This window comes from Nicotiana tabacum, chromosome 23 (genome assembly GCF_000715075.1).
Source record: "Nicotiana tabacum cultivar K326 chromosome 23, ASM71507v2, whole genome shotgun sequence".
Classification (NCBI taxonomy): domain Eukaryota; kingdom Viridiplantae; phylum Streptophyta; class Magnoliopsida; order Solanales; family Solanaceae; genus Nicotiana; species Nicotiana tabacum.
Genome location: NC_134102.1, coordinates 32007072 through 32033948, shown reverse-complemented (window position 1 = coordinate 32033948; position 26877 = coordinate 32007072). Strand labels below are relative to the sequence as shown.

Genomic DNA, 26877 nt, shown 5'->3' with positions numbered 1-26877 from the left:
ACTATGAACTATGGACGATAGTGAATCGAGGACCATTGACTCCCACCAAACAAAATGAGCAAAATGAAACTATTCCCAAGGAACCTTCTGAATTTGTGGCAGCTGACTTCAGGATGATGGAAAAGGATGCCAAGTCCAAGAAGATTCTCATTTGTGGACTTAGTCTTGATGAGTATAACAAGATCTCTGCCTGCTCCAATATAAAGGATGTATGGGATACACTTCAAACTGCTCATGAAGGAACCAATCACGTGAAGAGATCAAGAATGAGTTGCTCATGAGAAACTATAAGCTTTTCTCTATGAAGGAGTTTGAACCTATTCAGGAGATGATGACCAGGTTCACTATCATAATAAATGAACTAAAGTCATTGGGTAAATACCTCTGAAGAACTGGTTAGCAAGGTTTTAAGTATTCTTCTTACTTCATGAGAATCAAAAGTCACAGCCATTCAGGAAGCAAAGGAATTGGACAAGATATCACTAGATAAGTCGATTGGAAACTTAAAAACTCATGAGATGAAAAAGTTGGAACTACGCAAGGAGGAACTAAAGAGAGATAAGGCACTAGTTCTTAAGGATTCCAAAGAAGATGAGTTTGACAATGATAATCTGGACCTAGCAATGTTTGCTAAGTTCATGAAGAACTCCAAGAATGCACCAAAGAGAGAAAGCAATAGCAAACCTAAGTAGATAGACAAGTCTTCATATGATGGTTATTACAAGTGTAACAAATGGATCACATAGTCAAAGACCGTCCAATGTGGGAAATTGAATGAAAGAAAGAAACAGCTGAAAAAGAAAAAAAGGATAAGTTGAAGGAACAAAGTCTAAACAAAAACAAAAATCTAGGCAAGGGGTTCACTGAGGCCATGAAACAAGATTTTCTGGCAGCATATGAAGATAGTAAAAGTGACAAAGAGGAGTAGAAAGAAGATGAGGCTATCGGTCATTATGCTTTAATTGACTCACGTGAGATCATCATTGAGGTTGAGCATCCCCTACAGCTAGGGATACATATTGGAGGACCCTCTCTTTTTGATGGACACCACTATGATGAATGGAAGATGCATATTCCGTGTTCCTTCAGGCAACTGATTTCAACCTATGGATAATTGTCAATCACATGCCAATCATTCCTACAAAAGTGGACAACAACAGAAAAAAAGCATCAAATGAGAGAAAGAAGATAATGTTGAGGATTGCCAGATAATTCAGAAAAATGCTAAAGCAAAGGACCTCATTTATAGGAGTCTGTCAAGAAATATTCTCTACAAGGTGTCCTCCTGCATTTCATATGGAGGACTCTGGAAGCTGATTATGGAAATGAAAATATTGAGTTAACACTGATGTCGATTAAAGAAAGCAAAATAGAAGAGGAAGTGATAGGGATGATGGCCATGAATAATTCAGAGGCTGAAGATGAATCAAACCAGGTAAGTATATCTAATCGGAAATAAAACATTCATGTTGATGGCAAAGTGGTGAAGAGCTCTGCGAGAGATTTTGAGTTGGAATTTGATGCTGAAAAACTTGGGCTGCTGCTAAACATCCCTCCCTGGGATAGAAAATTATTTGAAGAAAAAATCGCCAGCAATTGACAATGATGTGGATACATGTATTGTGGTTACCAGAAAGTTTTTCCAGAAATTTGAACTAGATGCTCCTCAAAAGGTGTATAAGCTGATATGACACATTTTCACAAGTTGTTGTTCCATTTTGTGAATTCTTGCATTCTGCAGAGATTTGAGAAGAGGCATGAGGCTATTCTACTTGACATGATTATGATGGAGCTGTTAGACACATGCAGGGCAATCAAGCTTCCTAATTTGATGATCCAACACATGGCAAGGGTTGCAGACACCTTCAAGCCTAAGCATGCTATGCCATATGATTTCATGTTGACTAAGCTGTTTGGCAAGCTCAATATCTCTCTGCCTGAGCTAAAGTTTGGCAATCACAATGATGTTCTAGATGCAGTCACACTCAGGCAGTGTGGCTATGGCAAGATCAAGGCTAAAGGTCCAACTGGAACTGCTGTTCTACCTGGAACCAGCAGGGCTGCTGAGCTTTCTAAAAGGTTGGAGTTGACCTTGGAGGAAAATGTTAAACTCAGGAGGACAATGATGAACTAAGGAAGGAAACCAAGCAGCTTAGGGAAGAGCTGAGAAAAGACAGAGAGGCTCATGTACAACAGATTGCTACTCTTGTGAAAGCCTTGACCCCCTCCACCTCTCACCCTTGACCTTGGTCCTTTACCCTATGTCGTGTGTCTAATTCTTGTTGCCAGTGGTGCCATGTCTTTTGTTCTCAATGTCTAGTTCTGATTAGTATGAAGGAAGTTCTACTTTATTTTGTTTTAATGATTTTAGATCAAGGCCCTAGGCATAATTTGGCACTACTAAATAAATTCTATGATGTTGCTTACCTGCTTCTCACATGGTTTATATCATCAGCATCGTTCATTTGCTTTGATTTTTCTTGTGCTTGTGGTGTAGCCTCAGTGGCCATGAATCTTATATTAAATGATTGCTTATTTTGTCTTACAATTGTTTTAATTTTTTTTGATGATGTCAAAAGGGGAAGATATAGTTGGGGGGAGGGGTGGGAGATTTGTTTGTTCAACAATTGATGAATAATTTTTCTGCTCAAATGCGATGTTGTGTCTACTTACAAAAGTTATCACCTGGTTCATGAGCACAAAATTTGTCATCATCAAAAAGGGAGAATTTATTGAGAATTGAGTTTTGATGATTAACAAGCATGTGCAATGACCGTGTGCTAAGAACCAGGTTCTCACAATAGCTGCTGAATGTCCTTACAGGGCAGTAACTTTTATACAAAGTTATTGCAGTCTGATATTGCTGGGAAAGACTCTTGATGCGATGATGGTTGTTGTCTAAGGATATCTTGCAGGATATATAGTATATATGAGTCACAAGGTTTGTAGAGTCCTCATGACTTCAGGATTTGCAAGCAAATGAGAGTTTGACTACGTAGTACTCCCAACGATCATGGAGCTTGGGAAGTTAAATACTTTGCCTATGGACTGTTGAAAACCATCCTTTTACACATTGACTGAAGAAAGTAGCATAGCACTTTCAGTTCAAGACGTACATCAAGTTTCTCATCAAGTTTGTCCCGAAAGTCATTTTCTTGAGTCAGTTTAGTTTATGTGTATTAGGAGATTGAGTTGTAATCATGATGATATTCAAACAATGTTAATTGAAGTATTATCTGAGTTTTGAAGTTAGTGTAACTTTTAATTTTCATACAACAAGTAAAAGTAAAAGAAGTATGGGGGTATTGGGTTACAAGTATTGTAGTAATCAGTACATTTGACTCAGTTGTTCTGGTGAAGTTAAAGTTAAAATCCTATGTGGTAGGTCGTGGTTTTTGCACCTTTGAGCCGGGTGATTTTTCACGTAAAAATTACTATTCTTACTTTACTGTTTAGTTTATTTATGCGTAAGGAATAAGGGAAAGAACCAAATTCTTTAGTAACTTAGGAAGGCACTCAAACTAACACTAACTTATTTCATTTTTTTCGAAAGAGAATTAAGAAATTTGGAGTACAAAAATAATAACATTAGTTTCTTTTTATCACGATTCAGACACTGAGTTTTTAGATTTTTTAAAAATAAAATTTACATATTTAAAACTAAAATAGAATGTGATACAAGTCATACTCCCTCTTTTCAATTTCACGTGACACACTTTCCTTTTTGGTTTTGTCAAAAAGAAAATATCTTCTTTTATATTTAAAAATAATTTAACTTTAAACTTTCTATTTTATCTTTAGTGATATAATTTTATAGTCACTCAAATATATATGATTAGTCTAGACCACAAATCTTAAAAGTTTTTTTTCCTTGCTTAGTGCTTGGTTAAACATTATCACATAATTAAAATAAGATGGAAGGAATAATAAAGTAGTAGGTGGATGGAGTTGGTATACTACGTAACATTTTATTTATTTTTTATCAAATGCTTACAAGACGTACTTTTCTTTAACACTTAATTAAAGTTAGCCAACAGGGGAAAAGATCAATCAAGCCAAAACCATGAGATCACATGAAAGCCGGCAGCCTGCTCTCTCACGTTCCTAGCGAAAATTAATAAACCAAAGAATTTGACAAGTACTATGCTTCAAGTCAATATTTAGGATTAACTATCAAAGATTGCGGTGAAATGGATATGATTCATATATAGGGGTGGATAGAGCTTATTTGATATATCGGGTTTATCTGAACCAACTGGTTTCAATGCGGAACATAAATTTTTATGTAAAATTTTATTAAAATAGTACTAATAAGTAGTAGATACGATCCTATAACTTTAAAAATATAGTGGATTCAATACTAAGAACCTTAAAGATATAAGAGGTTTCGTGTTTCAGCCCTGGGAATGGAAAAAAAATCTAGTCAGGGAGCGCTTCCCCTTTAATGGGTTTTATGGAGCGTGAATGCGAAGTAGTCTGGGGCCCCTTTAATTTCCCTCTTTCCAAAAACTTCGTTGTCACGTTGAATCAACATATGATGAGATCGATCTCGGTTCATACACTAAGTTCTAATTCACACTACTAATCAATCTTACAAAAAAAAAGAGACAGCTGTGCAAATCAATAATACAAAAAGAGTCACATAAGCTGTGCAAAATATCAATCTTGAACAACGTTTACTGGAGAAGAGCCACTTCCACTTTTCTTATGATTGGTAGATTGTCCAGTAAAGGTCCTTCCCATGAACTTTTTGGTTTTGCTTAGGCCACTTCTTACTACCCTTACACCAGCACCTAGCCCTGCACCAATGCCACTGCCTGCAGCACCAGCACCTGAAGCAGCTAATGTTGCTGCACCATCAAGAGCTTCCATTGAACTTCCAATAACCCCTTCTGCTTTTAGTTGCTTCCTTTCTTCCATGATCTTCTTCTCTTCCTCTAGAGCTGCTAATTGCTCTTTCTTGCTGAATTCATGATACAGTATCTGCATTTAAAAAAACATTAGTCAGTCATACCAAGTACATGCTACTGTTGGAGAATACTAAAGCAAACTAATTAAGTGTGCTAGGGCCGTTTGGTTCACATACTAGTTATGCGGGATTATAACGCATGAAATTTTTATGCGATGAGTAATCATGAAATGATTGTTATGCGGTGATTAATATGAGGGAATCGTTATACAATGATTAATATTGAAGGAATTGTTATGCAAATATTTACTTACTTTAAGGACATTTTTGTCCTTATATAGTTTAATCCACCTATTACTCATACATGTATTCTTATTCCATATTCTCTATTACATAGATTCTTCCATAACTTAATACAAATACTATGTAATACTGCCAATAACTTACGCAGAAATTAGTTTATTCTTATGCGGACAACCATACGTTGTACTAGTTGTGTGGCGATGATTTATTTCTATGGGGTAATTAAACGTTGTATAACTTTATGCGGGATTTTTAGTTGGCATCGATAATACTAATACAATCAACCAAACTACGCTTTTAAGTGGAACTTCATGGCCAAAAATATGATTTGTTGGGTACCTTGATAGTGATGGTTCCTCTATCCTTCTTATCTTTGACTTTGAGCATATCAAATTTTGGCTGCAACCTTAGTTCAATTTCTTTTGGTGTCTCGGCTTCCAGCTCGTTCAAAGGCAACTTTGTAACACCCATTCGGTCATCTTGTCCGATGTCTTCATCAAAGACCTGTTCATAGTCATGGATGTGACATGAAAAACAGAAGGGAAAGACTAATTACAATGTAAAAGAATCAGGGGGCATATTCTAGACAGAGCAGTTTCCATGCAAATATGAGAAATGGATATAGCAATTAAACCTCAAGAAACAGAGACTGTGTCTCCTAGTCTTCTGCAATCAAAACAAATGTCTCATCCCAAACAGGATTCAGGTTGTTGTCAATGGTTTTTGTCTTAAATTTGAACAGTGGACGAATGTATACAACCACGTATGGATCAGATTTTCCAATCATTTCTTGGTTCTTTAAGTTTGTAGCCCTGATTACAGTTACTGTTAGCCTCCCCTGTGGCTTAAGCTCCAAATCGCTGCATCGGACACAGAAAAAATCGGTTACATAAAAGATGAAAACAGAATGTATGGGGAGAAAAGGAACTAACGTGTACATGGATGCACACACTCATACACAGAAGAAAGCAAAAGGGAGCACCCAACTTTTGCTTATTTTTCCAGTTACAAAGAATGAAAAATAAATCGCAGATAATTAGTCGCTGGATAAGAAATTAGTAAAAATTGAAGATACCTGGTATCCACAGGTAAGCCTCCAATCGGTACCACAATTCTGTGAGGCCATTCTAGCATATCGGTTACGATTGAATCTACAGTGTCCTTTCAATGAGAAAAGAATACAGTGTTAGACTGAGAGGCAAAGATTTGAAATAAGTAATGCACCGGTAGAAGCTATGTTAACACTTACTTCTATCATGTCAGAAAGTCCAGGAATAGCTGTTAAACTTCCACCAACAGCTTTCAAGGTATAATCAATTCTCGGCTTTGGCTGGTTGGATAAACGAGGTATCAGTCATTCAAATGTCTATCAGGAATAAGCTTCTCATAAATCCAATTGAAAGAAGTCATACTTAAGCCACTTAAAACAGAATTGTAAACCAATTGAGACATTTTAACAAGATAAGGCATCCAGAGTAATGTAACAAGGTGCAAAATCACACTTCTGTCCTTTTCTTAGAAGAGTCTTGAGTTCACCTGTCAGACTAGTTCATGCAGTACTATCCTTGTTCTCATATTTTAATCTTTTTCTCTGTTAGTAAAATATTTTCTGTTCACTTAAACCAAGAGAATGTGTTGGACCTACTTTAAGGTAGTCCATTTTCACTCTGGCAAAAGTCTTATCCTTGTCACAAGTCCAATATACATGATTTGTCATCTAACCTAAAAGGATTGAAATTTGTGTCCATGGTAAAGTTCATGACTTAGTATTCATTTACATTCATATGAAATTTTTTTATTCATGAATCAAGTTCAGTTAACATGTCTTACTATCAAAATATTTTTTTAAAATCAATCCAGAAAAAGGCGAGATGTTATGGCATTCAAATCTACTGTCTAATATCTCAGCCAAAATTCTGTTAAATCAAAACAAAGTTCAAAGGAACTCTAAATGCTGATTTAAGACAACTCGTTAGAAATAGAACCCTTTTCTTGCTCTTCTCTCCATTTTGGGGAACAGGATGGGGTACTGAAGGAGATTTTGTGGTACAATAGATTCCTTTCACCTCCTCCCACCAACCTCACAATCAAAAAATAAAAAGAGAGCAAAAGGAAGAGTTGGAAACAACACAAACAGAGAATGAAAGAAACATATTTTATCATAGAATTTATGGTATACCTCAGAAAGTAAAGCAACAACAACGGCAGAAATGCAAGGAATTTCCTCAGCTAGTTGGAATATAACACGAATAACTGTGAAGACTTGAAGATCTTTCAACTGCAATCAGTTTGAAAATATAACACGAATAACTATCAGTGCAACTGTTTTATAGATAACTCAGTCATCAGAGTAAAATTGTCCTCAACAAATTAGACAGGTGAAGAGTTGAGGCACCCGACCTGAATGGGTATAGAAGCAACCACTGCATCAACTTCTAAAACAATATTGGGATCACCACCCCATCAGAGGTCAATATCCATAATGATTTGACCCTTTTTCAGGCTCTGAACACGAATACCTGCATTAATTAAGTATTGTACATTCTTTCAAAGAGGGAATCACACATGATTAACGCTTAATGGTGGAGGTAACCTTAAACAACTAGTCTTTATCTTTACCAATGAAGTGCTCGGTCTAGATAAATTAAATTAACTGCACTGGAGTATGAGTAATGAACAATGGAGAAATCACTAAGGCCGCACTAACAGATTCTCCAGTAGAATGTCTAACAAAAAAGAACATAACAAATTAGTGGATAGGTTTATGTTGCTACCTTCAATTTTAGGAGCCACAGTCCCCAAGGACAGTTTGCTGAACTTCAATGAAGAAATTCCAGGAGGTCGGTAATCTTCTAAAATAGGTTCAACAGAGTCTTTTATAATAGCTTCTCCTGCCTGCACAGTGGCATATTCCAGAGATTAGATTTATGGTGTCACAACATGGAGGTTAAACATTTCACCACAACAATGAGCCGACAGATGTTGCTGATCTAACTGAACATTTCACCTCGACATAACAAGTATTTCCAGAAAAGGTTCAACTTTCAAATTATCTATCCAGAGGCAGTGTTAACATCACAGCAAATAAGGTATATAAAAGAAAATATCTAGTCTCATTGCACAGAGGAATCGACTGAAAAACTGTATACAAAACCAATGTTTCATCTGCTCAAATTTATGAAAAAACACATATATGCCTACTGCACTCTCAACCTATTTCCCACACCTTATTTCAACTTCAATACCATGTCTTTCACACACAATATTAATAGGGCATGGCCAAGTCCTTAGACAACTTTGATATGGCATACTAGAAGCATACTATAAAATACATGAAAACTGAGATTCTTATAGATTAGGTTATGGATCAGCATAATAAATGTCTTGTGCACGCTATCAGTTCTTAAAGGAACAAGTTCTCTGATACACAATGAACCAGTAGAATATTAAGACATGGAGACATTATTGAAAGATACATTCTCTAAAGAGGAGAAAAGATTTGGGTATCATTACAAGAGACATTTTTTATCAATATGCTGATGATCAAAGAGAACCTAAAACACGATTAGACACGTCATACCCACAAAGCAAGCACAATTTATATTATTATTGAAGTTACAAAACCCGACTTAAAAAGCAAAAATTGCACAGGATACCAAAGATAGGTGTAAAAGCTTACATCAGCAACAAATGGCCACAGTTTGCTCAATTGTTTGTTCAACCATTTGACCTGCCAGCATGAGACAATATGAGAAAATGTAACATTACTAATGCCAGATATAATACAGTTTATCTCTTAAAATTGCAGAAAGAAAGCATGTGAAAACTACAGATGTTAAACAACCTCTAAGATTCACATCTGACATTGATAAGATCAGGAAACAACCTTTATAATGTCTACCTCAGTCCTATCATTATGTTCATGAACTAAGCCATCTACTGCCCTTTAAAATATAATATATAACCAATCGTCACCACGTTCCCACCCTCCAACCTATAAAGCTCCAAAGTGTACTACAGTTCTGATCAACAGATTCCAAAAGTAGAACCTACCTTCATTGACTATATTTCTTAAGCTATAAAACATTATTATAGGACAGAGAAGAAACTTTGTGTTCAGCTGAAAATAGGATTATTATAGAGCGATGAGTGTAAACAAGTAAGGCCAACATCCAACCTGTTCAAAAACTGGGAATGATATCCATTCAGGAAACTTATCTCCACAGATTTTCTTTAGATCATCCCTGTTGAGGGAGCCCATTAGTTTTACATCTACGGCCTGTGTTAAAGAAATAAAATACAGAAAAGCAATGAATACCAGTCTTTCAGAAAGAAAACCGACATGCACATCCACAATTCAAATTCTCTTATCAACTAGCATAATGAGTAGTACTATCTAAATTTTCACATCTACGTTTCAAAGCAACCACAATAGCTAGTTCTTACTCTTATAGCAAAGTACCTTGAGGAGAAACTGAAGTATCAATACATATGGACCAAAAGTATAGAGTATCAAGCAGCAAAACTAGGTTCGAAATCAATTATTTTTACTTGTTTAGTGAAGTTATTTAACACATATACAGTGTTTGAATTAAACCAAAACTATTGGGTTCACATGAACCCATAAGTTGAACTCTACATCCGCCCCTGCAGTCTAATGCCAGCATATTGTAGCTATATTTTCGTCAAGCAATAACGCAGTTGAACTTAATTCCCAAAATCATTCCCTATTTTACTCAGAATAGCAAATTTAAGCCTTTGCAAATTATACAGTCATTAGACAGATTCCTCATATAGAAAATACGTGTGGTAACATAACAGTCCTCTCGTAATTAGGTCACATGAGAAATTACAACAGAAATTTTCAGCATATAGTATGTGAATTGCGAAAGAGAATGTGCAATTATATATATACCTTGGCGATTCGCTTAGTGCTTCTATAGCTCATCATATATTGCCAACCCGCCATTAAACCGATCCCGAAGATCATCCCCATCATAATCCCCGAAATTAATCCCATTTTTATTTTATTTTTTGTTTTCTTATAGTTGACTGCTTCGAGCCAATTTTCCTAATAAAAGGACAAATTTGCTGTAGAGCCAAAAAGATCAGAAAATGAAGAAATCTCAGAGAGAGAGAGAGAGAGAGAGAGAGAGAGAGAGAGGATGAAGACCTACGGTGAAATTCAGAAATCAAAATTGACGCGTGGAAAACTAAAAGAGAAGAACGAAATATTCGATTTTCTATTTTCTTTTTCGTTCGATGGAGCTGAAATTGACAAAGGAATCCACGAGCCAAAAATTTGAAAGGTGGTTAATAGAGTTAGTTAGTCAGGGACAAAAATGTCAGTTCGTGTGGGGTCCTTAGTTTTAAAAAGTTTGTTACGCAAGTTAGTGATCCATGAGACATTTCTCTTCCTCGTCTATCATTTGCTCTCTCTATTCTCTTTCAATTCCTTATGAGTTCCATTTGATCACTATAATAATCACTGTAATGTTTGAATTTCCCATATATAGTATTAGTGGGAAAATTTGAGAGATTGGATTATAAACGGGAACAATTTTTTGAGGTTGATACACTTTGGAAAGGATGCTTAAAGTATATTTTGAGTTTAAGCTCATAGTATAAAAAATATTTATAATCAGGTCACTTATTAGGTAATTACAAGTAAATTTCTTGATAACCAATCATTAATTGGTAATTTAGTAAAAATAAAAATATATTATCACATGTTAAAATTTAATGATTGTGTATATAACTTAAGTTTCATATTGATTGTCTAAGTTGGCAGTTCCGGATACTACAATTCGAACTCATAATACTGTCACTTTGCGTTCTGGATTCGTGGTCCAAGAACTGTTCTCTTCAGTTATAGGGCATCTTTTTCACAAATTAAAATTATTTTCAACAATTTAAACTAAACAAATTGTAAGTTCACAGAATAAAATATATCAAAAATTAGAATGTAATTATATTAAAGCAAAATAATATAAATGCTTGTATGAAAATGCACTAGTCCATCAAAATTCTAATGAAGTTAGTTTCTATTTTGATTTCTTTCCTTTAATTTCCGTGCTCAGGTTATAGATTTCGCAGACCAGAGCTCCTAAACATAATAATGTTTCTGGTTTTTAACTCATCAGAATTAAATGAAAATATTGCTCCAACAATATTCAGTCACCGCTAACGACAAACTCCAAAACGTTATAATTTAAGGCTTGTTGGCATGTTTAATTCATAAATTATACTACAAAATTCAAATATAAAAAAAAACAAAAGAAAAAAGAGAAAGAATCAGTGCTGACAGGCTCTCGTGAATTTGCAATTATAGGACAAAATAACGTTCAAATACATTGTCACACAGGGGGAACAATATTTGCTAGTTCATTTAATATAATGGATATTCCAATACTTTTAGTATAGAGTTGCTATATATATATATATATATATATATATATATATATATATATATATATATATATATATGTTGAATTCCCTTAATTTTTTCGTATATTTATCTTTTTATATTTTTACTCATATTCATAAAAAATTGTATATTTACTTCTTTATATTTTTACTCCTATTAATAGAAATTCTAGTTCAACCACTGGCTGCAACTATAATGCATAAGTGCCTAACTATTTAAATCACATATGATAAAAATATTTACACTTAAATTACATTAAATATGATTATTAAAGTATCAATATATTTACATTTATCTTCGAACTTTTCATACTTTAAAAATGATTAATAAAAGCATTATTATTTACACAATATTTATTGACAAGTCTAGATTGACATAAATTGGAAATATTGATTTTATTACACAAATGAATAAAAATAAACTTATCAAAAAGAAGAAAAAAAATCAACAAAAATAAATATAAAATTGAGTACTTTCAGTCTCAAAAGTCAAATGAAAAAAACGAGAGGTGAAATTAAAACTGCTCAAATCAATAAGAATTAAAAAAAAAAAAGATAACTTAAGTTTCGCCAATAAAAGCTTTAGATTCAAGTTTATTTGTTTATTTTTTGTGGGAGAAGAGAGGAGCTTTTGATTATTTTAGAAGATGGGGTTTGGTGGGAAAGAAAGTAACAAGGGAATAAAAGAAACTAAAAAGGAGAAGCAAATACAACAACAACAACCCAATATAATCTCACTAGTGGGGTCTGGGGAGGGTAGTGTGTACGCAGACCTTACCTCTACCTCAGACTGTTTCCGATAGACTCTCGGCTCCCTCCCTCCAAGAACTCCTCACCTTGCTCCTGGGGTGACTCGAACTCACAACTTCTTGGTTGGAAGTGAAGGGTGATCACCACAACGCAATGAGAAAGAAAAAGTACATTCTGTTGCTAAAAAAAAAAAGGACACTCTGTTGAAAGATAAGCGATAACAGGTCTAGGAAATATTATTAAAATTGGTAAAGAATGAAATGGAAGCAATTCACAGTAAAAGAAACTAAGAAAGTAAAAAAGGAAAGCAGCAAAAAAAAGTAAAAAAGGAAAGAAAGTAAAAGGATCCTGCGTCTTTTACTCCATTTCCGTCACAAAGATCGGAGCACCATCAGCGTTCATTCTTAATGGGTGCTAATTATAGGTATTTCGCTATTATTAACCATTATCTGTACAAAATGCAAGTTACGTGTGACGAGCAATGGGTGCTTCAGCACCCACAATCATGTACGTGGATCCGCCATTGACTATGCATGATTGCAGAAATGCAGGATAAGATTGCATACAATATGCTCTTGTGATCTAACCTTTCCCTGAACCGCGCGCATAGCGGGAGCTTAGTGCACTGGGCTGAAGACAAGAAAACTATGCGTGATTGGACCAATAAATTGCACTGATTAATGTAAAGTTTTCATTACACTGTCAGTGGATATAAGTTACATCCTATATAGTATATACAAGGAGTTGATTTGTCCTCTCTAAAAAAACAAAGCTCATTTGGGAGCCAAAAGAGTCTGTACAACAACAACCAGAAAAATAAAAACTAATCCTTGCAATGGAACAGCAAAATCCCATGATTATCAATAGAAAGAAACTCAAATATTGTTGCTGTCAAAAAGTAGAGATGTTAACAGTATTAATAGAGAAACCAGCCTGCAGAGGATGCGCCTCAGATCCACCTTCCAGAAGAAAATCCCTTTTTCTTTGAAGGAATAGCCAATCCCAGCTCTTTACATTGCTCTTCATTCGGTTGTGAACTCAGAAATCCCGTCCCCACGAAATGTACCCCCGCTGATGCATCCTCAAATTTTTTCTTTAAACTTAAGGATGTCGAGAGAAAAGACTTTGAAGTAGTCTTTGATGATTTCCTCATCGGCGTGATGTCCAGCTGTGCTACTTCCAGAAATCGCTCGGTTGCTGCTTCCCAAGAAAGTTCATGCCTTTGTTTATCAGCCAGTGGAGCAGGCTCGTCGGATAATGCCTTGAGTGTAGCTTTAACAAACCCTTCACCGTCATCATATGTTCTGCAATTCGGGAACTGCATAAAGAATTCATTTGATGGATGGTTGGCGCATACAACTATTTTGCCCATTGCTAGTGCTTCAGCTGTGGTTGTACAAACTACATCCGTGGTGCTTGGATTAAGAAGCACTTTATAGCTGAAGTCAAAACAAAAGACAAATAAAAAAAAATGAATTGTCATTTGTTGATGATATGAGAATGAAAAACAACACCTACAGTCAAAGTACATAAATTCAGTGTCTCTAACGCTTCATTCAGCAAACTTTCATTATGTGTTAAAAGTAAGGGAACTCAAATTCTCAAGGTACATAGCACATGTAAAGAAAGAACAAGAATTGATGCAGTAGGAAACTACTTGCTACTATGCTACTTTATGCGCACTGAGGATAGTAGGAAGCACTTTGGTAATCTTATGAATTCCTAAAAGTGGAAATGATTTAAATTGGGAAGTTTCATGAGTCCACTTATGGTGTTAGATATTCTGCAGCTTCCACCATTTATATATTTGTGTAGCTTAAGATGTACTGCGTTCTAGAATGATTTCTAGTTTCCCACAAGTTATACTCCGTGGTTAAATTGCAATGTTTTCAAGTCGATGAACGTTGCACCTTCTGTTATGCTTTTGCCAATTTAAGAATGCAGTGGTGTTGTTCCGTCAACCCTATGATACCAAAGAATCCTAAAAGCAGGGATAAATTCATTGTCCAATACTTTCATATCAACCCTCAGACCAGTCCCGGACCTTCGTCCTTTATAATTTCCTGGGTAACAACCTGTTAGCTCCTAAGCAAGAAATGTGATGAAGCAGCTGTTGCATCATACGACAAGATCGTCACGAGGTCATTGTTCATCCAACACAATTATCTGCAGCGAACAAGCATCTATGTGAGTGAAATTCTGCCAATACCTGAGATTTTAAGCCAACTCCTTCCCAGTTGTGAGGTCACGATCCATATCAGAGAGTATTAAGAAGGAGGAAGAAGTCATTTATGAATGCCTTTAGACATCAATAGTTCTGTTGTGAGTCACCTGTGATTCAATAGTTTTGTTGTCCTCTTATACAAGACAACTGGAATCCCTGCAGTCAAACCACAGAGGTAATTCCTCACTCTCTTTCCAATTAAAATCTATCTAAAGTGTCCAGAAGCAAGGGAAGAATGAGGGATTGATTGATTAACTAGAATAGATCCATAACATGTTTCCATCTGTCCTAAATGACCTTGACTTTTTCTTGAATCCCAAATTTAGTCTCACTCGCCACTAGTATTGGTGTCTCGATTGTGTTCCCTTCCTTTGGTTACTAAAATGTTTCAGTTTGGTAAGTTTGAACAACCCAAGGAGCGGAACGAGCCTTGGAGCTTGGATACAATTGGATTTCTGCATCCTCCCCTTTGAGCTTCCTTCATCAATTCTCTACTCTTTTCCTTTCTTTATTTTTCTTTTCCTTTTCGGGTGTCCAGGGTGGGGGTAATGGCAGAGCTAGGTACTTAGGAACGTCGCACTTGGAATGCAGATTACACAGACTCCAGGAAAGTATATTTTTCTTTCTAGCAATGCGAGTCTCTAATTACTTAACTGGCATTGAGCTGAGAACATTTTTACTTCTTTTTAAACTCTTCAAACCAACTCAAAGTATTTCCAAATTCAATATAAGTATCCTTCACATTTATTCAGTAAGAGAAGTAAAAGATTCTACTAGAGCCGTCAAAATGGGTTTGGCCCGTGAGGCCAGCCCAACCCAACCCGCTACTTGGGTAGGGTTGGGCTAGGATTTTTTTAGCCCATTTAAAACTAAGGCTTATAAGCCCGGCCCAAGTCAGCCCGTTGGCCCTTGAGGCTTGACCGAGGCTGGGCCTGGGCCGGCCCGTGAGCCAAAAATTAATTTACTATTAAATATTTAATATTTAAAAAGAGTAAAAACTAAAAAAACTATTAACTGTAATCCCCATTCCCCAACCCTAGATTGCTCATTTTACCTTCCATATCAACTAGAATTTAGATTTTTGGCATGCATGTAATATGACAAAATTAGTGTTTCTTTTGCTTAATTAATAACGAACTCGAAAAGTTTTAGGTGGCCAATAATAATCGTTTTTCAAAAGAAAATACTACTTTAAGTGGCCAATGATCAGTTTGGATTACTTTAATATATTATTAATATTTAAACTGCTCTTTAGTATAGAAAAAAATAATTTTAAATACACAAAAATAAAATTGACCACTAGCAAATTTCAGGACTTTTAAAAAATTTATGGACTATAATGATGAAATCAATAAATGATGTTAATCCTAAGTTAAAAAACCTCAACATATAAACTTATTGAAACAATCCCTGAATCTGAGGAAAATGAAAGAAAAGCATCAAGAAAATATTTATGTAACTTTAAAAAAGAAGAGCTAAAGATATAGAAAATTTGCATTTCAATTACGAGATTCCTCGTCAAATATCAAGTTTTTGTACGCTCTAAGCAAACAGAAGTTGTTTACATGATTAATCGACTATGTCACGAAAAACTATTTAAGGATTTAAAGAAATTCTTTTTTCTAAAAAAAAATTGAAGGGCCGGCCCGTGCTAGCCCGCGGCTCTCTTGGGCTGGGTTGGGCTAACCATTTTAAGGCCCATTCATGTGGCAGCCCGCCCTAGCCCACCAAATTTAAAAGCCCATGAGGCTTGGGCTGGGCTAGCCTGTTTTGACAGCTCTAGACAGCTCTTGATTCTACCCACCCAGATCCTACACTAATACGCTACCTTAAAAAGACAATTCAGACACCTGAAACTATCAAATCACTCAACCGTGTTTCTAGCAAAATGTACAACCAGCTGCTGCAATTTCCGAATCATATACTCCCTTTCATCCCATATTTGGATGTCCATCTTTCAGTGCTGAGTTGACACCATTATTAAGATGAGAATCCCAAATGTGTTCCTCACACTTAACTGATGGAACACGGAGGCAGACAAGAGTTTTTGAAAACTGAAAATTGAAATTGTTGTAATAAAAAGTAAAATTGGAAGCATGCAACTCTTTTGTTTTCTATTATGTGGAATAACCTTACTTTTCGTGAAATATCTAAGAATAAAATCAAACCAAGATGTACAAATGTGCAACAATGGAAGTGTCTTATAGAACTAAAGGAAATCGGCTTTAAAAGAAGCTCGAGTTTTTGAAACTTGTTCTAGTTCACTTGCATTCTGAAGTTGAGTTATTTTTACCTTTTCCAGAGTTAACAATGTCTAATAACACAACTGAGAGTTGGATAGGATAGGGCAACAGTGGATCATGGTAACTGCCACTTATACGATTGCTATAGTGAAAACGTCACCAAGCATCAAAAGTACTAACTATATATACATCTAACATATATCTTAAACATCATCTATAGATAAGTTTTGTTATTTTGTTGAGTATCGAAAAAATAAAGCAGAGGCAATTAGGGATCATAGGATGGGAATGCAGAACCACAACCAAGCCTAAAGCTTCTAAATTGTATGCGTAGGTCCACATAAAAAAATACCAATGGCATTATCTCTACCTCCCTTGGTTATTGAATATTTTTATTTAAATCAAGTTTATTTCATTACTAACACACCAAATGGTATCAAAAGTATTTACAAAGTGAATGAGAGGCTCAAAAACATCAATTAATCAAGTCGTCTCGGTCATAATGGTTCCTCCCTTTGCACCAAAAGGACAAGAGAAAAAGAAAAGACGTCTAAATAGATACAGTAGATGCACACCCACAATTGGAGGAATTACCCCCACGGAACCCCTCCAGATAAATAACAAGGGTGAGGAAAAAGTTTGATAGTAGTTGTTATCTTTTGGAGGCACTTACTCGTGAAATAAGGGATCTGCATGATCACATGCTGGATGTACCTTAACTGCCAATTCCAACTTCTTAAAAGCTGCCTCAATTTGAGCAGAATCCTCACCACTACCGTGTAAATCGATTTCCAGTCCAGCAAGTTCCTTTTGATGATCACGTAAGAGTCTAAGTAGCTCCTTGTAACCTTTACTCCACAACATCTTACCAATGTAGTAGACACCTTTGCTGAAAGCTTGGTTATCATGTTGCTGTTTCTCTCTTGTTTTCATCCCAATTTGAAGGAATTTTGGATTGACTCCATGCACATTACAGACCAGAGATCTTGGGAGATCCTGGGTGGCAGCAGATAACCTGATGACCTGCCATTTAGAGCAAGTAATTATAACTACTTAAGCCATTCCACATCAAGTATGAGAAAATCATGATCGCAGCTATAACCATAAGTACGGCCATTAAGTCTAATGAAGTAATTTCAGATTTATAAAGCAGTCTGAATTTGTCTGTCAAGATAAAACCAATATGTTTGCCACCATCCTATACCATATACTGGTGGAAGAGCATTAATTTCTCACTTCCATTACATCTAGGCTGCATAAAAAGCAAAATGTTAAGATGCAGACAGATGGATGACAATAGCCAATTCTATGTATTAATATTAAGAACAATGTATGTGCTGCTTTTCCTTTGTTCCAGTGGCCGACCTAAAGAACTTTAAAGAGCATGACAGTTGTTTGGTGGCATTCAACCTAACCAGCATTTCTAGCAGTCAAGTGGCCTATTTCTGGATGAGATCATATTTCAAGCGAAAACAAGGCATTATTATGTTGCCCTGTGCAAATGACAAATTAAAGCAGGGACTTTTTGAACTATCTCTAGCTTAAGAACTCTTTTTCTATACCTTAAGAACTCTTTTCCTAGATAAAGGAAGTTTGCTCAGAACTCCGCAGTGGTATCTGAAACTTAAGGTGGTTAACCAAAAGAAAGAACATAAATAATCCCACATTACAGCAGTGTTTAAAAAAGCGCTCGCTTCATCGCTTTAAGCGAGAAGCGAGGCAAAGCGTGAAAGGCCGCTGCTTCAGCAAGCTGAAGCGACTCGGGTCAGTAAAAGCGACCGCCTCTCTGTAAAAAGCGAGAAGCGGGGAAAGCGAAGCGAAGAGAAGAAGCGTCCGCTTCTCTGTATTAAAATACCCAACCCTATTTTATTAAAAACTAAGTTTTTTGGATTAAACACTGATCTTCAACAACAGCGACTAGTATTCTTCAACTTCCAACAGCAGCGACTTCTTCTTCATCTACTTCTGATTTCTTAAAGAATCTCAAATCATCAACTAGGGTTGTTCTTCTTCTTCTTCTTCTTCTTCTTCTTCTTCTTCTTCAACTTCAAGTTCAAGACTTCAACAGGTATGTTCTGAACTTCTGATTTCCATTCTTCTTCTTCTTCTTCTTATTATTATTCTTTTTCTTTCTAAACGTCCAAAAAGCAGCGAAATGCTGGCGAATTTTTTTCAGAATTTTACTGCCCAATTTTTCCAGAATTTTACTGCCCAATTTTTCCAGTTATTAACAGAGAATTCCAGTTATTAACAGAGAAGTATTGAACATTTGCTTACAATTACATGTGTTGTCTATGCAATATTTTTTTACTTTTTTTTTAAAATTTCGCTTCACTTCAAAAAAGCGAGCGCTTCGCTTCTCGCTTCTCGCTTTAAGCGAAATGGGGTTTGTCGTTTTTTCTCGCTTCACGCTCTTCACAACACTGCATTACAGTGATTTCAAAGAGTTATATTTCACCTAAATTAGCTGAAAACAATTCATACCAGTTACTGCCCTCCCCCCTTCCACACACGAAATCTAGATCATCATAACCAACAAATGAGATAACTAAAATGAACTAGAATCATACCTTGTGACAATAAATATCGACAACCCAGCTATTTATCTGTTTTAAGAAAAATGCCTGCACGGCATTCCTTTCTCTCCTTACATATTCCAGGTAATTGGTGTGAACAATTCCTACAACCAAACGAAATTTCTTTTTCCATCTCTTTCCGTGATGAAACCATGTAAGATGCTCGGGCTCCTCAAGGACTGCAACATCTGCTTCATCATCTGGAATGATTACTGTGATGTCCCCTAAAGCAAGAATGCTCCTTTTTTCCAGAGAAAACTGCAATGCAGAAATCCCAGTTTTTCCTCAACAAGTTTGCCAGAAATTATCATTGCAAAATTACAAATACAGATAAATGAAAACAGATTGAATAGAATAATTTGCAATATGAAATGATCTTCCATGATTTCATATCAAAACATTATTATTGATGAAATAGCACTAATTTTAGAAGAAAATGAAAGCAGGAGGTTGGAAGAAGATAACATAATGATTTGTTGCTATACAAAGTGAATACCAAATGCAACAGACAGTCAGTTGAGATAACAACAAAATTATCACGATGCATATTGTCAAGAACCAAATGATTTTAAAGCTAAAAAGCCCCTCTTTACCGATTCCAGAAATATGCACAAAAGGGAACTCAAATTTTCTTGCAGCAGTCTAAATCAACTATTCTCATACTATAGACATCATTAAATTACAAAAATTTAAAGAAAACTGGAAAAAATACAAAACAAATTTTAAAAAGAAACAAATGACTTCATTAAGTTACAAAACTTCAATTTCTCCATTCCCCTAAGTATGCGAAAGAGAAACAATTGAAGATCGGAAGCTTGGAGTTTGTGTGCAACTTTCAAAGGCAAGTAAACACTAGGATGTTTTCTAAGAACTAACTGGTGGCAAATTGTAATTCTGAGAGAAACTTAAAATTTCTAGAAGGAAAAATATGACATGTTAAACGCTTTTAAAGCAGCTTCCCTCACTCCCAATCTAAATCTGCTAGGGATGAGGGGAAGAAAAAGAGTAAACGATAGAACAGAAGAAAGAAAAAGTGGCATGTTAAATAATTTGATTTACCTCTACAAATATGCCAAATTAAACATCAGTGCAATTATCATTGAATAAATTCAGTAATTCCCAGTACTACATTGTATGATACAGACACACATATATACCTATATATGTCACAAGCTGAAGTATGTGTAGTACTAAATATATCTCACGAATTGGTGGGAGAAATGAGACATGAAATTTGCACTTATCATTGATGTTCGTTGAAATGATACTACAGGCAAATCTCTCTATAACAACCTCATTTGTTTCAGATTTTTTTGGTTGTTATAGTGAAGTGTTGTTATAGAGAACATATATTATAACATAGTATGAAAATTGGTTTGATAAAAGATTTTACTTTTATAGTGAATGACTGTTATATAGCGATGCTGTTATAGAAAGGCTTGACTGTACTAGTTCTTTTTTCGATAAGTTGAAATAATTCTGCATTTACCTTTCCAGGGTAAAAACGTATGCTAAAATTTGATGCAAAACCAGTCCTCTCTTCCAACCACTGACGGACACACTTTTCCTGCTCCAAGTGTGAACTAAATTTGATACCGTTCGGAAACACATGTTCCTGATCTTTCAATGGCAGCCAAGGAACCACCAAGGTAACCTTTTGCGCACCATCTTTCGCAAGATATGCAGCACGAAAGAGAGGATTGACGGAAGTTCCAGTTAGCCAAGGAATGCTTGCAGTGGTATATATGGCGATGTGATGTTTTTTATCCATTTATTGAGGTAGAGTCAGATTATTTCTGGCTTCTTCACATGCCACCTAGAGTCAGGAAAGGGAAATTTCATACACTGACCTGCACAGCTGAATTTAAAGATACTAATCAGTACTTTATCAAATACATAAGGACTCATACATGTTTTAAATGAAGGACCATTGGAAGATATCGAACAAAAACAGAGAAGTTTTAGAAAAGTTTGATTGAACAGAAGAAGTACGCTGTAAAAGATCTATATCAAATGCAAAAGACTTAAAAACATTATGAATGATGATTTCTTAAGCATAAAAAAGAAGATGGTGCAAAAGAAACGTGGTAAAAAAGAGATTCAAGTCATATATACTTGGTACCAAGCAGTAGTGTTGTTCTATCACCACTGACTTTTGCTCAAATTTTAAGAAAATAGTTAGTTTCACCTTAGTTATTCAAGCTACTGCATATTTTAGGTGAATGAACTACAAGCAGAGGCAGATCAAAAATTTAAATTTGATGAGTTTAGCCTCTAAATTCTTAGCATTGAACTTATTGTACTTTTGAAATTATGGATTCAGAATTTAATATTTGTTGAAGATTTAGTGAGTTTTTACATGTATATCTATATTCCATGTCGAAAATAATGGCTAAGTTGAACTCATTGCACAAACACTCCATCCCCTCTGACTAAGTAAGCAAAACTAAAAGCTCTATACTTTCATTTTTACCTTCCTAGTAAGTATAACGTTTTCTAATACACAGAAATCTCAAAGACATGGCTTCAACAAGAAATATCTTGAATCCTAACAATACTTGTTTGTACTTGCCATATTGGAAAAAAATAATAATAAGATTCATTGTTTAACAGAACTAAAGAAAGTGCAGAACTTCAGCTAACAGAACTAAAGAAAGTCCAGAACTTCAGATAGATATGTGTCATAATGCCCAAGATAAATACACTAACACCCATTTAAAGAAACCAAATCCTCTCTTTGCTCCAAAGACAAATAACAGAGCTAGCACTTGCCATATCGAAGATAAGCAACATAATTCATACAATAAAAGAACTGAAGAAACTTCACCTCAAACCTTCAGTTAGAAATGTTTCATAATACCAAAAACAAAGTCAATATATACTCAAGAACCTCATATAAAGAAACTAAATTCTCTCTTTTCTGCAAAGACAAAATACATTGCTAAATAAGTGCAATCCGTGCACAAAGCATCCCATGTTCACGCAGGGTCGGGGAAAGGGCCGCACCCTAAGGGGTGTGATGTAGACAGCAAATCCTAATGAAAGCATTAGTGGCTGCTTACACGGCTCGAACACATTGAAAAAAAGCAAAATAATTCATACCATAAAAGAATTGATGAAAGTTCAAACCTTTAGTCAGAAAAGTGTCATAATACCTAAAACAAAGTCAATATACACACAAAAAATACCCCTATACAGAAACTGAAATTCTGTCTTTTCTCAACAAAGACAAAACATAAGCTTGAACCAATATCGAAGGTCAAAAACACTAGGTGAGTGATTTCGTCTCAACTGCCTAAGTCTTGGCTGGCAGAATTACCCGGTACATGTGTTGATGGGAGTCAACATGTACGAGGCGGAATAGTTAGAGGTGCACGCAAGATGATTTGGATAAAAAAATTATACATGTATAGATAAAATGATAACCAAAAACATATATACACAAAAAAACATACATGTATACACAAATATATACATATAGATAAACTTGAACCATTGAACCAATATGAAAGAAGGGGACAGGGAATAGAACATAAGAAAACAGACACAACCCACATCATATTATTGCATTATAAGTTGTTGGTAAGCTGAAAACACCACAACAAAAGATACCCAAGATTGAACATGGGTTTTTTTTAGCAACTCGCCTTAATTTTCTCCAATGACAAGGTTGAAGAATTCTGCAGGTCAGGAGAATTTTGTTCAAGAACAATTAGTAGGTGGGTGGTAGGGTAATAAATAAATTAAGATGTATACAATGAAAATGAGAGACAAGAATACTGATTTAAGAGGTAGGATCAGCTGGAAAGATGCGAATAATTAGGAGGAATATAGGAAGTGGCAATAGTTGTTGTACGAATAATAAATAAAAAAAAATTAACAAGAGGGAAAATGAGGCACGCGCTTGGCACGTGGAGTGATGAAGGAAATGAAAGGGAAGTTGGCGTTAGTTTTATTTCCGTTGGAGAAAGAAAGAGGCATAACGAGAAGAGAGGGGCCGTTCGAAAATACTACTTCTTTGTTCAAAAACAATGAACCTGTTTCCTTTTTAAGTTAATTTTAAAATGAATAATTTCTTTCTAAATTTAACAAGAATGTAATTTTAAATTTATTATTTTATTTTTAATGGGATGATTTATAGTCACACAAATTTTATGAATTATTTTAGATTACAAGTTTCAAAAATCTTTTTTTTTTTAATTTTGCGTCCAGTCAAATAGGTTCAAACAAATTAAAACGGAAGGTATAAATTTATTGCGGTGTTCATAATCTATAAATATAATATATGTTTTATTTCATACGGATATCTATTTCTAATCATGTTAAATAATATTAATTTTATTTAAGTTTTTTTAATTAATTTATTTAATATAAATATCAATATAAATAAATATTTACTAATTGATTAGTTGGTTTTGTTGACGAACGGCCCTACGTCCAAGCTATTACCAGCGCAGAACACAAAGTTGTGTAGTGGCCTACTAAGGTGCTGGATTTGTTTCTTGATGGATACACACGAGTGCTAGCCTATAAAAGAGTATATCCCGAAGAAACATGAAATTATTAACTTCAAATACATTAGATAGTTTCTGAAATTTGCCACAATTTTTTATTTAGATATCTCGATTAAAAGGGTGACCTATTGGACTAATCTTCAAAATTTACCTATAAAAACTGACATGGCATAAAGTGTGAAACTCACTTGAGTTTAAGTGTATGAATGGACAAAATAATGCTCAAATGGCTATAAGAATGTCCAACACTTTCTTTTCTTTGAACGCCTATTTTTTTTCCTATTTAGATGCTCTCTTAGTTCCACCATCTTTTACTATCTTATTCTCCAATTTTTAGAATTTAAAACGGAGCTGACCACCAAATTTTTACACAATGGACATCCGAAAGTAATGTTGGTGTAGTTAGTGATTGAAGAGAAGAGATGATAACAACCAAATTCAATAACAAGAAATTAAAATAGGAAAGCAATAAAAGAGATAGAAGACAAGTGTTGAAACAAAGGAGCCTTAAGAAGACAAGTTTGTTGCCACAAGATATTTATAATAGTTGCAGAGGCACGGCTGAAGATATTTAGAGAGCTTTCCTTCAACAATGAGAGCGCGAGAATCAGAGTCAATCAATGGACAACCCATGAGCAGAGAAGAACAAAAGAAGGGAATTCCACGTATCAGAGGAATCAACCCCTCTACTGTTGCAGATGCACGACTGGAGAAGGCAACGGTTGTTTATAGGTTTTGAAGAATACGGAAGAGTTTTGTTTTAAAAAGAAATATTTTAGGGATAGAATAGTAAGTATTTTGGTCAAACCTAAAGTGCTTATAAACTGAAATTTGATAAGTTGGGGGAGACCAACTTATGGCTTTTGGCTTATTTTTGACTTATAAGCACTTAACTTATAAACACTTTTAATTTTACCAAACGCGTAGATAAGCCAAAAAGTACTTATAAGCCAATTTGACCAGCTTATGAGCTTAGCCAAACACCCTTCTAATTACCTTTTATTAGGGCTCAAGAACAAGCACCTAGACTATTTGAATCATCAAGAGTAAAGCTCCCTCTTGCAAATACAAGGACAAAGTAAGCAAGGCAATCAAAAGTTCACCCACACTCTCAAAAGTAATCACAACATTCATCCTAAGTCTAACTCTAACGGTAAGGAGTCGTTTGGTACATAAGATAAGGATAATAATCTCGGGATAAAATCTGAGATTAACTTTTTCACATGTTTATTTGGGGTATTAGTTAATCCCGGAATAACTTTTACACAAAAATAGTGGAATTAGTTATCTCATATATAAGGTGAGATAACTAATCTCATGAGATATCTCACCATTGTACCAAAACACATAAGAACTATACATGCTAAAGTTTTATGCTCCAAAAAAAATACTAAAATACCCTCTCTAGTAGGGCCTTCTTGACATGTCCTTGTACTTGGTCCTCCATTGAATTCAATTGGGCTCCTAGATGTTGACTTTGGTCCCTTCTTTTTATACATCTACTTTAACATATTATAGAGCTTCAAGTCCTCTTGAATTGTTCTCTTAAGGCTCCGTAAGCTCTTGAAGATTGTTAGCAAGCTAACAAATTCAAGATGTCTATCTTGGGAGTGATTCCTTCTACAAAAGAATTCGTCCTCGAATTTGTAATTCTTTTATCTTGAAAGTAATTATCCTCCCCTTCTTCAAAAAAATTCGTTCACGTATTTAGACCTTGCAAAATAAAGACGAAAATAAGAACCAATATAAAACCATCAAAATCAAAGATATACATAGCGAAAATGAGACGAGAAAATGTCCATGCATTCTTTTAACCTAAGTCTTCCTAGAAAACATAGAGTCTCCTCTTAAAGATAATATATAGCATCATCACATAGACTCTGTCGTATAGTTTCTCAAGTATGCACCAATATAACTCTCATAAGACTGTTAAACAAGTAAAATAATTTAGATAGACCAAATATATAAGCATGCCACTTGTATAAACCATATTTAGTCCTACCAACTCTGTTATCTTTTGAAGTTACTTCATGCCAAAGATTATAGTAATCAAGCTTAAGGTTCTTAGCACAAAGAAGCAAAGCGATAATCCAACCATGTTACTTTTAATATTCTTAGCACAAAGGTTTCTAATATTCTTCCCAAAATAAATACAATCATGATAAATCCAAGAATCATAATATCCACTAAGAATTATTCTTTTAAGCATCTTACTACTTGCTTGGCATAAAAGAAGATAATAGACACAAGAGAATTCAAAAATACCAAAATGCCTAAGAATTAAAACCATCATGCCCAAATTGATATTATCAACAAAGCAGTTCAACCCTTATTTCAAATCAAGAATACAAATTGAGGATGTCAAAAAAACTACAAGATATTCACCAAGCATCCATTTAGTCCAAATATCTTTACAACATGTATCAAATTGAACACTTTGATGATAAAGTCAAGCATCCCGCAAAACAACAAATGTCCACTTTACAAATAAAGCATCAAAAACTTGACTCAAAAGGAGATCACAAATATAAAATAAGTCAAAGAAACTAGCAAAACTAAAAAATAAAACTTGGATATTATACTTAGCTTCTTCAACTCCAATTGAGTAATACCTCAAATCACACTTGGTATATATTCTCTTAAGAGTAAGGTCAAGAGATCTACCAAGGTTATCCATAATTCCTATGCAGAAGTAGTTATCTTCGGAATCAAACACGAATATCATTCTCAAAACTTTCTTAACTACATATACCAACTCACAACATGAATCAAATAGCAACATCAAAGAGTTATTGTCCATCAACACATAGTTGCTACTACAAAAGTCAAAGGCATAGCAAGTTACCTTCATGGCTTTTGAAAGCCCAAAAATAAGCACTACCAAATCAATATAATGTTCTTGACTTTAAATAGCAATGACACATCTAACCCC

General features: G+C 34.9%; 1 protein-coding gene and 1 pseudogene across 3 annotated transcripts; both read right to left on the bottom strand.

Annotated features, from left to right (window-relative positions):
• Positions 1 to 4434: 4434 nt before the first annotated feature.
• Positions 4435 to 10342, bottom strand: LOC107762363 (calcium-dependent lipid-binding protein-like; annotated as a pseudogene).
• Positions 10343 to 13043: 2701 nt separating this feature from the next.
• Positions 13044 to 23263, bottom strand: LOC107762360 (digalactosyldiacylglycerol synthase 2, chloroplastic-like). Of its 3 annotated transcripts, none has more exons than XM_016580713.2 (5): positions 23079 to 23263; positions 20921 to 21289; positions 19426 to 19689; positions 17529 to 17878; positions 13044 to 13827 (listed from the first exon to the last, which is right to left on the bottom strand). In XM_016580713.2, exons 2-5 carry the CDS (start codon positions 21200 to 21202, stop codon positions 13338 to 13340), a joined length of 1386 nt encoding a protein of 461 aa, XP_016436199.1. In that variant the 5' UTR covers positions 21203 to 21289; positions 23079 to 23263; the 3' UTR covers positions 13044 to 13337. The 3 variants fall into 3 exon arrangements, with proteins under 3 accessions (XP_016436199.1, XP_016436201.1, XP_016436200.1); XM_016580715.2 differs by having other exon boundaries at positions 20921 to 21281; XM_016580714.2 differs by having other exon boundaries at positions 22987 to 23117.
• Between the last annotated feature and the right edge of the window lie 3614 nt (positions 23264 to 26877).

Bases quoted from the DNA above. Each gene is read 5' to 3' on its own strand.
- LOC107762360 (XM_016580713.2), bottom strand. From the start codon at position 21,202: ATGGATAAAAAACATCACATCGCCATATATACCACTGCAAGCATTCCT. The intron at 19,690-20,920 runs GTAAATGCAGAA...TCTGCATTGCAG, and splicing joins TACGTTTTTACCCTGGAAAG to TTTTCTCTGGAAAAAAGGAG. The intron at 13,828-17,528 runs GTAAGTGCCTCC...TTTTGACTTCAG, and splicing joins GCAGATCCCTTATTTCACGA to CTATAAAGTGCTTCTTAATC.